General features: G+C 39.2%; 1 protein-coding gene across 1 annotated transcript; it reads left to right on the top strand.

Annotated features, from left to right (window-relative positions):
- The first annotated feature begins 2,208 nt into the window (after positions 1-2,208).
- Positions 2,209-9,841, top strand: LOC123534542 (uncharacterized). Its single transcript, XM_053520661.1, has 2 exons — positions 2,209-2,935; positions 4,590-9,841. Exons 1-2 carry the CDS (start codon positions 2,209-2,211, stop codon positions 5,927-5,929), a joined length of 2,067 nt encoding a protein of 688 aa, XP_053376636.1. The 3' UTR covers positions 5,930-9,841.
- The last annotated feature ends 3,996 nt before the right edge of the window (positions 9,842-13,837 follow it).

Genomic DNA, 13,837 nt, shown 5'->3' with positions numbered 1-13,837 from the left:
CCCAATCTACATCCTAGCCTCGTACCCAGTCTACGTCCTAGCCTCGTACCCAGTCTACATCGTAGCCTCGTACCCAGTCTACATCCTAGCCTCGTACCCAGTCTACATCCTAACCGCGTACCCAGTCTACATCCTAGCCTCTTACCCAGTCTACATACTCGTACCCAGTCTACATCCTAACCTCGTACCCAGTCTACATCCTAGCCTCGTACCCAGTCTACATCCTAGCTTCGTACCCAGTCTACATCCTAACCTCGTACACCGTCTACATCCTAGCCTCGAAACCAGTCTACATACTCGTACCCAGTCTACATCCTAACCTCGTACCCAGTCTACATCCTAGCTTCGTAACCAGTCTACATCCTAACCTCGTACCCAGACTACATCCTATCCTCGTACCCAGTCTACATACTGGTAGCCAGTCTACATCCTAACCTCGTACCCGGTCTACATCCTAGCCTCGTACCCAGTCTACATCCTAGCCTCGTACCCAGTCTACATCCTAGCCTAGTACCCAGTCTACATCCTAACCTCGTACGCAGTCTACACCCTAGCCTCGTAACAGTCTACATCCAGCCTCGTACCAGTCTACATCCTAACCTCGTACCCAGACTACATCCGATCCTCGTACCAGCTACTACTGTAGCCAGTCTACATCCTAACCTCGTACCCGGTCTACATCCTAGCCTCGTACCAGTCTACATCCTAGCCTCGTACCCAGTCTACATTTCCTACCTGTACCCAGTCTACATCCTAACCTCGTACGCAGTCTACATCCTAGCCTCGTACCAGTCTACATCCTAGCCTCGTAACCAGTCTACATCCTAACCTCGTACCCAATCTACATCCTAGCCTCGTACCCAGTCTACGTCCTACCCTCCTACCCAGTCTACATCCTAGCCTCGTACCCAGTCTACATACTCGTACCCAGTCTACATCCTAACCCTCGTACCAGGACTACATCCTAACCTCGTACCCAATCTACATCCTAGCCTCGTACCCAGTCTACGTCCTAGCCTCGTACCCAGTCTACATCGTAGCCTCGTACCCAGTCTACATCCTAGCCTCGTACCCAGTCTACATCCTAACCACGTACCCAGTCTACATCCTAGCCTCTTACCCAGTCTACATACTCGTACCCAGTCTACATCCTAACCTCGTACCAAGTCTACATCCTAGCTTCGTACCCAGTCTACATCCTAGCTTCGTACCCAGTCTACATCCTAACCTCGTACCCAGTCTACATCCTAGCCTCGTACCCAGTCTACATCCTAACCTCGTACCCAGTCTACATCCTAGCCTCGTACCCAGTCTACGTCCTAGTCTCATACCCAGTCTACATCCTAACCTCGTACCTAGTCTACATCCTATCCTCGTACCCAGTCTACATCCTAGCTCGTACCCATTCTACATCCTAGCCTCGTACACAGTCTACATCTTAACCCTCGTACCCAGTCTACATTCTAGCCTCGTACCCAGTCTACATCCTAACCTCGTACCAAGTCTACATCCTAACCTCGTGCCCAGTGTACATCCTAACCTCGTACCAAGTCTACATCCTAGCCTCGTACCCAGTCTACATCTTAACCCTCGTACCCAGTCTACATCCTAGCCTCGTACCCAGTCTACATCCTAACCTCGTACCCAGTCTACATCCTAGCCTCTTACCCAGTCTACATCCTAGCCTCGTACCCATTCTACATCCTAGCCTCGTACCCAGTCTACATCCTAGCCTCGTACCCAGTCTACATCCTAACCTCGTACCCAGTCTACATCCTATCCTCGTACCCAGTCTACATCTTAACCCTCGTACCCAGTCTACATCCTAGCCTCGTACCCAGTCTACATCCTAACCTCGTACCCAGTCTACATCCTAGCCTCGTACCCAGTCTACATCCTAGCCTCGTACCCAGTCTACATCCTAGCCTCGTACCCAGTCTACATCCTAACCTCGTACCCAGTCTACATCCTAGCCTCGTACCCAGTCTACATCCTAGCCTCATACCCAATCTACATCCTAACCCTCGTACCCACCCTACATCCTAATCTCGTACCCAATCTACATCCTAGCCTCATACCCAGTCTACATCCTAACCTCGTACCCAGTCAACCTCCTAGCCTCGTACCCAGTCTACATCCTAACCCTCGTACCCAGTCTACATCCTAACTTCGTACCCAATCTACATCCTAGCCTCGTACCCAGTCTACATGATAGCCTCGTACCCAGTCTACATCCTTGCCCTGAACCCATTCTACATACTCGTACCAAGTCTACATCCTAACATCGTACCCAGTCTACATCCTGTCCTCGTACCCAGTGTACATCCTAGTCTCATACCCAGTCTACATCCTAACCTCGTACCCAGTCTACATCATAGTTTCGTACCCAGTGTACATCCTAACCTCGTACCCAGTGTACATCCTAGTCTCATACCCAGTCTACATCCTAACTTCGTACCCAGTGTACATCCTAGCCTTGTACCCAGTCTACATCCTTACAACGTACCCAGTCTACATACTAACCTTGCACCCAGTCTACATCCCAGCCTCGTGCCCAGTCTACACCCTAGCCTCCTGCCCAGTCTACATCCTAACCTCGTACCCAGTCTACATCCTAGTCTCATACCCAGTCTACATTCTAACCTCGTACCCAGTGTACATCCTAGCCTTGTACCCAGTCTACATCCTTACCTCGTACCCAGTCTACATACTAACCTTGCACCCAGTCTACATCCTAGCCTCGTGCCCAGTCTACACCCTAGCCTCGTGCCCAGTCTACATCCTTACCGCGTACCCATTCTACATACTAACCTTGCACCCAGTCTACATCCTAGCCTCGTACCCAGTCTGCATCCTAGCCTCGTGCCCAGTCTACATCCTAACCTCGTACCCAGTCTACATCCTAACCTCGTATCCAGTGTACATCTTAACCCTCGTACCCAGTCTACATTCTAGCCTCGTACCCTGTATACATCCTAACCTCGTACCCGGTCTACATCCTAGCCTCGTACCCAGTCTACATCCTAGTCTCTTACCCAGTCTACATCCTAGCCTCCTACCCTGTCTACATCCTAGCCTCGTACCCAGTCTACATCTTAACCTCGTACCCAGTCAACATCCTAGCCTCGTACCCAGTCTACATCCTAACCCTCGTACCCAGTCTACATCCTAACCTTGTACCCAGACTACATCCTAGCCTCGTACCCAATCTACATCCTAGCCTCGTACCCAGTCTACATCATAGCCTCGTACCCCGTCTACATCCTAACCTCGTACCCAGTCAACATCCTAACCCTCGTACCCAGTCTACATCCTAACCTCGTACCCAATCTACATCCTAGCCTCGTACCCAGTCTACATCATAGCCTTGTACCCAGTCTACATCCTTGCCTCGAACCCAGTCTACATCATAGCCTCGTACCCAGTCTACATCATAGCCTTGTACCCAGTCTACATCCTAGCCTCGTACCAAGTCTACATCATAGCCTTGTACCCAGTCTACATCCTTGCCTCGAACCCAGTCTACATCATAGCCTCGTACCCAGTCTACATCATAGCCTTGTACCCAGTCTACATCCTTGCCTCGAACCCAGTCTACATCCTAGCCTCGTACCCAGTCTACATCATAGCCTTGTACCCAGTCTACATCCTTGCCTCGAACCCAGTCTACATCATAGCCTCGTACCCAGTCTACATCATAGCCTTGTACCCAGTCTACATCCTAGCCTCGTACCCAGTCTACATCATAGCCTCGTACCCAGTCTACATCCTAACCTCGTACCCAGTCAACATCCTAACCCTCGTACCCAGTCTACATCCTAACCTCGTACCCAATCTACATCCTAGCCTCGTACCCAGTCTACATCATAGCCTTGTACCCAGTCTACATCCTTGCCTCGAACCCTGTCTACATACTCGTACCCAGTCTACATCCTAACCTCGTACCCAGTCTACATCCTAGCCTCGTACCCAGTCTACATCCTAACCTCGTACCCAGTCTACATCCTAGCCTCGTACCCAGTCTACATCCTAACCTCGTACCCAGTCTACATCTTAGCCTCGTACCCAGTCCACATCCTAACCTCGTACCCAGTCTACATCCTAGCCTCGTACCCAGTCTACATCCTAGCCTCGTACCCAGTCTACATCCTAGCCTCGTACCCAGTCTACATCCTAGCCTCGTACCAAATCTACATCCTATTGTTTTTTTCTTAATATTTTGTTAAAACAGATAACAAGCTGCCCAATAGTATTATGAATAATAACACAGTTTTCAGCCTTCTTTGTTTAATAGGAAATCTAATCGAGCCGTGTTAGAATATCATTTAAAAAAATTGCAGTATAAATGAGTGTAAGCGAATAAATATATAGTTGTTATAAATAAGCAAAGTGATAGCCAGTTCCGTCAGAATCAAGGGATGGCATTAATTGTTTGTTTTTATAGGTACTTACTAGATCTAGTGATTCTTTGATAAAACGTAGAGCAAACATCTAACATTTTAGGTGAATGGGATGACAGTACCTATGTGCGATTTATACCCATAAATTGATCAAAATAAGTCTTGTAACGCACTTATTATTCATTTCAGAATTTCTGTACCTTTGCCATGATCATTACATCAGCAAACTTTTAACAACAGATGTGGAAGGACCTCATTTAAAAGCCTCACTTGAGAAACCTACCCGACAGTTTGTTACTAACGACCCTAGAAAGTTCAGGGACAGCTTTCGCAGCACTTCTGCTCTCATTTCATCGAATGAAGGCAACCTTTTTGGAGAAGAAAAGGGTAATCGAGAGTCTATAGTGGAAAACAGTCAAGAATATAAAAACCAGACTAAAAGCGAAAATCAATTAATTGCTGGTAGATCTACAGAAAATGTTTTTACAACGGATTATAAAGAAGAAAGAACACATAATAATAAGACAGTGCTGACTGAAAATACAAATCTTTCAGAGCGTGTCGGAGACGAACACGTTATTGAGGAGAAACGACACATTGCATTTTTAAAGGTACACAAGGCCGCTTCGACAACGCTGCAAACCATGTTCTTCAGGTTCGGATATGAGCGTAACTTGAGCTTCGTATTACCCGTGAAGGGTAATTACTTTTCAAAATCAGCCAAAGTTCACGAAGATCTAGTACCTGCGCTCCACGGTGACCATTACGATATCCTATGTAACCATGGCATTTTCAGTTACAAAATTTACTCAAACGTAATGCCGAATGACACAGTCTATTTAGCAGTTGTGAGAGACCCTCTTGATCAGTTTATCTCAGCAGTTAATTACTATACAGATTTATACAAATTCAGATATTTGATGGATGTGCCAGGTAATCGAATAGAAAATCTTATCAGATACCCGGAAAAATACGATACACCTTTGTCCTACACCATGAACTCGATGGCGCGTGATTTTGGTTTCAAACTAGACCATTTTTTCATCGAAAGTGACCATGGAGCGAAACAGTACTTACAACACCTTGGTGAAATATTTGATTTTGTATTGATTGCCGAACATCTTGATGAATCTTTGATACTGATGAAAAGGCTTTTAAACTGGTCTTTGAAGGATATATTGTACATGTCCAAAAATGTACGTGGATCTGAAGAAACAATAAGTGAACAACTAATGAAAAAGTTCAGAAAGAGAAACAAGCTCGATTACATGGTTTACGAATTCTTTTATAACAAATTCAAAACAGAATTGAACAAATCTAAAGAAAGCATAAAGGCCGAGACGGCACATTTCAAACGTGTGTTGATTACTGTACAAAACTGGTGTCTGGATTCCTTGTTTGGAGAATTAACGATAGAAGCTTCGGAATGGAATAAAGAATTTGTTCTAACTACAACAGATTGTCAGTTAATGACAAAACGTGAGCTTAACTTTATAGAGCTTTTGAAAGGTAAAACCAGCAAGTTATGACACGACAGCTCACGTACTCGTAGATTCATCTTCCTTGCATTTAAACCAGTCTTAAAAGTGCAATGTTCCCAGTCTGTGGTAAAAAACGACAAATAACGTTGTAATGATTGAAAATGGTGTATAATGTCTTCTTTATAGCCTTGAACTTAACTTTGTGCTAATCACCAAGTCTTTGTCTTAAAGTTCACGTAGGGATTCAGTGGAAGTAATTTTGATAGAACGGAGACAGCAAGTGTCACCCGAAATGGCATCTGTAGATGTTTGTGTTGAGACAAGCTGCTTATAAAAGCTTACGATACAGAAACAGACTGCTTCGTTCTTTACAAAATGATCAGTAAAAAGAACTTACAAAATAAGACGGCCTGAATTCGACATATAAACCTTACAAACTGAGTATTAAACTAGAACAAATAGAATGTTTAGAATTTATTTTTCAGATAACACATTAACAATAAAAATCTCTGAAAAAAATACATTTAAAAAAAGAATGATATATTTTTTCACTTCCGGCAGACGTCCGTTCGGTTGGGATATTTTCTAAGCTTTTCTAAAGCTTCTCGGAAGCTATTCACTTGGGAACGAACGCGGTAGTTGACAAACAAGCCTATCAGGTGAGGTTCTCGCAAAAATGGTAAGATGCTAATCTGGCAGCTTTCACCAGGGCCAAGTTCAGTGTACAATTATTGCACTGGTAGTTTTTGAACATTTTTAAATGAAATTCAGTAACTAGGAAATGTTTGGGCCTACAGTCCTCGGATTGGCGGAGGAAGATGACTTATTGATTTTGAGGTCATTAGGTCAAGGTCACAGTGACTCTGACCAGTGACGTGCAACAGGGAAACTGTTTTTTGTCTATAGCAAAACCGATCGTATAACCAGAGACATGTCTCTGATATAACTTTAAAAGGAACAACACTGGACCTCTCCTATGTTTAAAAGAAGCCTATTTGTTTAAGGTAGTTCTGCACGTTTGATAAACCGGAAGTGATGGCGTACCGTCATTTATTCCGATAACGTAGAATAAAGCCTGGATTCAGCGTACGGAAATGAAAATCATTTCATACTTAGAAATCCAAGCCAGTTTGCTGGCTTATTGGTGAAATTGTCTCCCTTGAAAACAGCTTACTGAGGGTATCTATTAACCATTATCGGTCAGTTTACGCCTGAAATATAGAAAGAGAAAATCTTTAACACATCAAATGACATCAAAAGCATTATCTGACAATATTTATTAAGTTATTGAAGTAATCTGCAATATTTACATTTTCCTTTAATCAAATAATTTTAATAAAATAAAATAAAATCTTCTTGCTTCCCTAAGCATTTGAAATAAGTAATTGATTTTGATCCAGAGTCCCATTGATTTCTGAATTATTGACAACCGGTGAGTAAATGTATTACAATTGTAATGTTACTATCTTAATATGATATTAAAATCTAACATGTTAAATGATTTAAAAAATGTCTTAAAATCTGTTTATAATTCTTGGATGTCTTTAATCATGAGCAAATATATCAGAAACAAACATGAACCTATACATTTTATTTCACCATATCATAGCCCATATGTTTATTTGCGACTATGAAAAGTTTCATCAAAATCTGCATTGTAAAAAATCTATTCGAGAAATTATCCCTGTGAGGTCCAACTTTTTCAATTCAGTCCAGCAAAAAAAAAAAAAAAAAAAAAAAAAAAAAAAAAAAATAAATAAATAAAATAAAATAAAATAAAATCGAGCACACGACCCAGTCTTTTTTATTTGCCGAATTTTCGAAGTTGAAAAATCAAGATTTAGTAAAATTATACATTGTAGAAAAAAATTGATCCAAATGTGCAGAACTACTTTAAACTATTTTAATAGATTATTTATAAATTACATCTTCATCGAATCTTAATCTATCAATCACCCACGATGTCTTTTAACATCGTTTCCTTAGTTACAAAAGGAGTATGACGTAGTATCATGTAATATTTCACCTTTTAATTCAAATCTGTTCAAAAGTGAAATGAACTGCTGTTACGACTAAAATTGATAAAGTTTACTATTTCAGTTGCAACTTACAAACATTTGCGTCATGCCACATGTCAAGTACGAGAAACACGTGCAGAATCTGTAATTACACAAAGACACATTAGTACTAGGTTTATCATATGGAGGAAGTGTACATGATGATAGACGCTGACCAGAACCTGTTTCACTCCACATTCGGATATGTAAATTTTATGTAGAAACAATTGAAACTTGTTATTTAGGAGTTTATTAGGGTAGGTCCGCTCGTTTGACAAACCCGAAATCATTGCATTACGTAATGTACCCGGTAACATAATAATAATAATAATAATAAAAAAAACCCGGAAGAAACTGTTATTTAAGTGCCGCTTGGAATTGTTGATTTCTGAAATAATGAAAATAAGCACACGGACCTATTTTGTTTACGAAAGATAGTGACTTGTTGAATAAATTGTTGGAGTTATGACGCGAAAGAATCTTGTCATGAGTGCCTCTGAACGAGAAGTAATGCTTTTATTGAGAACAAATAAATGTTTGGGATATATTAGGCTAATTCAGTTATACGAGGTTACCAAGAATTATTATCTATATCTTTGAAAATGTTCACCGATATGTGGCTGTTTTTCGTGGACTTCTTTACAGTGCGCCGCTATAACGTTTGACGCTATGACGTCACAAATGAGACGTACATACAATGCATATGTTACATAATAGCACAGTTTCAGTCTTCTTTATTTTATAGAAAAAGTCGTGTTTTCTGTTATCATAGAATAGACAAAACGCTGATTTGCAACTGCAAAAAGTTTCATCAAAATCTACGTAATAAATAGAAACAATTCCATTCGCAAAATGTCATCAAAATAGTAATTTCCCAATAGACTTTCACTATGAAAGCTTGCACAATGTCCTTATTTTTAAAAACAATCATATACACGAGTCAATAAGTTTTTTTTTTACTTTTTTCAAATTTTCTAAGTATGTTCCAAAGTTTTTAAACTTCAGAGTTTTAATCGAATTCCGCAACGTAGACAAAATTGAACCGAACGTGCAAATCTTTCTCAACAAGGAAATATTTTATGCTTATAGTTCAGCAGGTCGAAATAACAACCGATACAGAAAAAGACAAGCTATCTCATATTGAAATGCTTTGATTTTCAGAGCACAGCGGCCAACAGAAATTACCAAATAGATATTAAACCTTGTTTCGAATTTCATGGCGCTGTGTAATGACGGCGGCAGCGGCAGGTTTGGTTAAGACGCATCCTTCAACGTTATTAGGAATGACCAGGCAAAAGAAAGTACAACCGATTGAAGAATTAATAGAAACATTAAAAAATAATCTTAAAATGTGGTAATAAATGCACATAGAATATTTGCCTTTCCATATCGGCATCAGTGGGCTTGTTAAATGGTGACATAAATGCGTATCAAGTTTTACCTGTTACGTTTTTCGTATCTTTGGGAGGAGCCCAAATAACCTGCAAATTGGAAGAAGAAGGGTGTGGCGGAGATTTCTTTTAAATGGTAGAGGATGGGTCGAAACGTGGCAGTTAATAATTCATATCTTCTGACTGTTCTTTTTTCAAAGCAAACGTATTGTTTTGTCGAGTAATAAACTATCAATATATGTTTTCTAGTAAGACGTCACGTCAGAATAACAGAAATATGTACACATGTCATAAAAATAATATTCCTTGCGATTCGTTTTAGAATGAATTTTATTGAAGAGCAGACGATACAATATCTGTTACAATATATTACTTATATGATAAAAACTATGAAGTGAAGTGTTTCTCTTTGAAATGTATGTAAATATTTAACAACTAATAGAATATGTGTATTTATATTTAGGCTCATGCAAAGCCGTCTTGAAACTAGATCGAGTCAATTGCGATGCAGTGTACGTGTGAAATCTCCTTGTCTCGGAACCTGCTCCTGAAATCAGATCAAGACACTGGTAATGCAGTCTCCATTTGAAGACCTTTTATCTCGCACCCTGCTTCTGAAACTACATCGAAGCTATAGTAATGCAGTGCCCATGGAATATCTTATTGTCTCGCATCATATGAAATGTTCCATGTACCTTTCAGCACGCGTCAGATATTATTACTGATGAAATGGATTTTCAGAACGATATAGATTCTGTTTACAATATTAATAAGTGTGTAATTGTGAAAGAAAATATGTACAATACCTTGCCATTTAAACAAATTGATCCCGTTTCAAATACATGCAATAAGAAACATGGACACGGTAAAGCCTGATTGTCGGATAGGCTTATCAGTTTACGGGTGAAAATAAGAGAGCTCTTGGCCTTAATCACGACGAAATTTAAAATCATAAGAAGAGTATAGTATGGTCCGTGGTGCAGTTTGAGGCTACCGGTTATTCTTACTGGCCATTGCTGTCCATAATCGGGCTATAAGTATTTGTCTGGGCTTTGGAAACACACACCTAACGCAGAATTGTCGGGTGAGATGGCCTGGCAGCTTCCAATTGTTTTCTAATGAAAGTCAGTCATACTTCGACGTAGAATCATATTATACCATGATACTCGATTGAACCGATCTGCACTCTGTATATTCCGTTGTGCTGTTGCACCCTTTAGATTGAAAACTGGGATGTATAAAATGTGGATGAACAAGACTTGCGAAAATTTGTTTCAATAATTTAAACAGACGTAAAAACTTATCTTGATAAATATTGCTATAATTTTTAAATTATAGTTTTTCGTTTTAAAGTCACTTATGGTGTGGTTGCTAAAATTAGCCTAGGATCTGTTAGGGGGTAACAATCGACGTTTTATTTCCATTATTTATTAAGCACTAATTAAGTGTATTTCAACTTTGTATTACAAATCGATTATCAAGTGCCCCTTAGTTTCATGATGTACGATATTAGTGTATGCTACAGAATGTCTATTGTTTTAAAATTTATGTACATAGTTTCTTATAATTCTGTACAGAATCTTGGTCCAGGCACTCTGAGATGCTCTTAAGTGTTTCCCACCTAACTAAGAGGCCGGTACTGGTTCTTCCAAGGAAAGACGCCTTCGCGTGTATCGGTGCTATACATAATTATATTAAAGAACCGGACTGTCTGTTCGCAAAGAGCTAGGCTAAGTTAGCCGGACAGGCCTGTATCTAAAAAAGATTTCTCTCTATCTGTTTTTGAGGCTTTATACTCTGGTCAGATCGTTGTGTGTCTGTACTAGTAGAGGATGAATTCCGCGCCCTGTGTGGCTCCGTTTGCTATATGTAAAGCGCCTTTGAACGTGTTTATGAAAAGGTGGTATGATAATAAAATGATAATACAGAATGGCCATATACATACACTCAGTTCCAAAAGAAAGCGTGCACTTAGTTTTCTGTTATTTTTTCTCGGTTATTTTCATGAAAACTTATAATGTTTGGTACCAAAATTTTAATCAGTTCGTAAACAAATTGGTGTGCATTTTAGATTTTGAGTTATACCTGAGAGTTAGTGTATGAAAAAATGAAACAAAAAAGTCGGGGAATTTTTTGAAATATTTAAAACTTAAAAAATGCACACTTTCTTTTGGAACTGAGTATATATATTCTATTGTGAATACATTGTAATGTATTGGTTGTGTATGTGAATGAGACTCTAATAGATAAAAAAGGATGAACGCTGCGTATTTGGTCTACCAATAAACAATAACTGGATTTTCAACACATTATTATGTTGTTATATGAACACGCATGTTCGTTATTTTCAAGTTATTTTTATCGTTATTCAGGTTGCTAATAAGTTGTAAGATGATTTTACCTATTACCTTAATTACGCTTTGTCAAATTCCAAGAACAACTCTAATACACAAAAAAGTCAAATCATGTAAACATGTCGCATAGCCATTTCCTTTAAAACGAAATTGTGCACCAGCGAGTATTAATTTTGAAACAAATAGCACAATAGACTGTCAATAATAAATGTGTGCTTTTGAATATGCAAACAAATAATTACTTGTGGTAATTGAACGAAATAATGCTTAAAAGTACATAATGCCTTTATTTGAAATGTGGCTGTCACATTTTCCACCAGGAATACTAAATATTATTAATTTGTTGTAAAATCCTATTTTCAATAATTCTTTTCTTTAATAGGGAATCGATCCTACCGATTTTCGTCGCGAAGCGACGAAAATCGGGATCGAATCCCACTACGGTAACATACGAGGGTATCCAAACAACACATACTATCCAAATAAAACAATATGGAGTTCCGGTTTAGACCATGGGCGTGCGACGACCCCGATGAAATTCGGGATATCACGGTCTTCGTTAATGTTAATAAGCGTCCGTCAGATCAGTAGGCGAAACGCAATATCCGCACAATAAGATGTCTGCGACCCGAAAGAATATTCAAAGTAAGCTGTTAATTTTGTTGCGTCAGAAGCTAATCAGCCGGTAACGTGACTACACTGATATAATTTGTGAAACAAACATGCTTTATTCAATACTGAGTAGCATTTTTAAACGGCGACATTTTGAATATTTTTATATTTAGAGTGAGAGTGGATACAGTACTGTAGCTTAAGATCTTCAGCTCTCTCGGTTTATATACTGGATTTGGACGGGCAACTATGAAAAAAATAAAATATAAAAAAGCGGCATTTAGAGTTTTGGAAGCCAGGACTAACAGTACTGTTACACTGGCGCCGACATTTTGAAAATTTGAGAAAACAAAAACATTCTCCAACGAGTTCTTCAGCTCGGGGAATGAGAGAATAGATTCACCTTTGTGTCGCTTTTCAGATCGTATTTTAATTCCTTTCCGGTACTTTAGTTTCTTTGAACTTCTCTGTTACTCACTAAGCATACAGTATTGAATTTTTAAAATTAAGAAATCCGTGATTTTACTTGCAGGCATGACTGATAAATGGAATTATTTTACTTTTATATAGAATATGGACGGCACTCCAGTACAGCATGTGCATGGTTGGACCTGTTGACATTTTTAGAAACGTGAGTAACTAACTTTCCATTGTATAATAATAATGTAAACAAACACCCCACCCATAAAAAGCATAGAAATTCCTTATTGCTCAGCCTTAGAAATATAGGGAATCGGGTCGGCTTATAGAAAAAAAATATAGATTTTAAACAGGCTGGTAACATTGCCCGATCGGGCTTTCGACATAAAAACTAACATTTTTTGAAAAATAGTAAAGATATTTCTTTCAAACTTGGTTCATATGACACAAATTAAAATAAAAATAACTTGGTTGCCTTCAGTTTTGGTAGAATTATTTCCCCTTTTCAGATTTTTATGACGCATAATTTTTGAATTCCAAAAAAATTATGTGTTAATGCATTACATTATGCTATTTGCGTTTGTTTCGTATATTCCACACTCATTTGACACCGTGCAAGTTGAGCTTATGATTCTGCCGATAAGCTGTGCTCAGCCGTAATAAAGGGAATCAGATCGGCTTATAGAAAAATATATAGATTTTAAACAGGCTGGTAACATTGCCCGATCTGGCTTTCGACATAAAAACTAACATTTTTTGAAAAATAGTAAAGATATTTCTTTCAAACTTGGTTCATATGACACAAATTAAAATAAAAATAACTTGGTTGCCTTCATTTTTGGTAGAATTATTTCCCCTTTTCAGATTTTTATGACGCATAATTTTTGAAGTCCAAAAAAATTATGTGTTAATTTATTACATTAATCATTTCATTATGCTATTGACGTTTGTTTCGTATATACCACACTCATTTGACACCGTGCAAATTGTCAACGTGTGATAGCGTTGAAAGCGCACTTGGCGCAGGACATGCAATTCAGCTCGATTCTTTTTTGGATATTGTAATATGAAATAAGGCACTGCCTCAATCGGGAACCGATCAGACCTTCAACTCACCCTTTA

Source organism: Mercenaria mercenaria, chromosome 12, assembly GCF_021730395.1.
Source record: "Mercenaria mercenaria strain notata chromosome 12, MADL_Memer_1, whole genome shotgun sequence".
Lineage (NCBI taxonomy): Eukaryota > Metazoa > Mollusca > Bivalvia > Venerida > Veneridae > Mercenaria > Mercenaria mercenaria.
This window is presented reverse-complemented; position numbering and strand designations above follow the sequence as displayed.

Excerpts from the sequence above, each read along its gene's own strand:
- LOC123534542 (XM_053520661.1), top strand. The coding sequence starts at position 2,209 with ATGATAGCCTCGTACCCAGTCTACATCCTTGCCCTGAACCCATTCTAC. Across the intron at positions 2,936-4,589 it reads CAGTGTACATCTTAACCCTC|AATTTCTGTACCTTTGCCAT; the intron begins GTACCCAGTCTA and ends TATTCATTTCAG.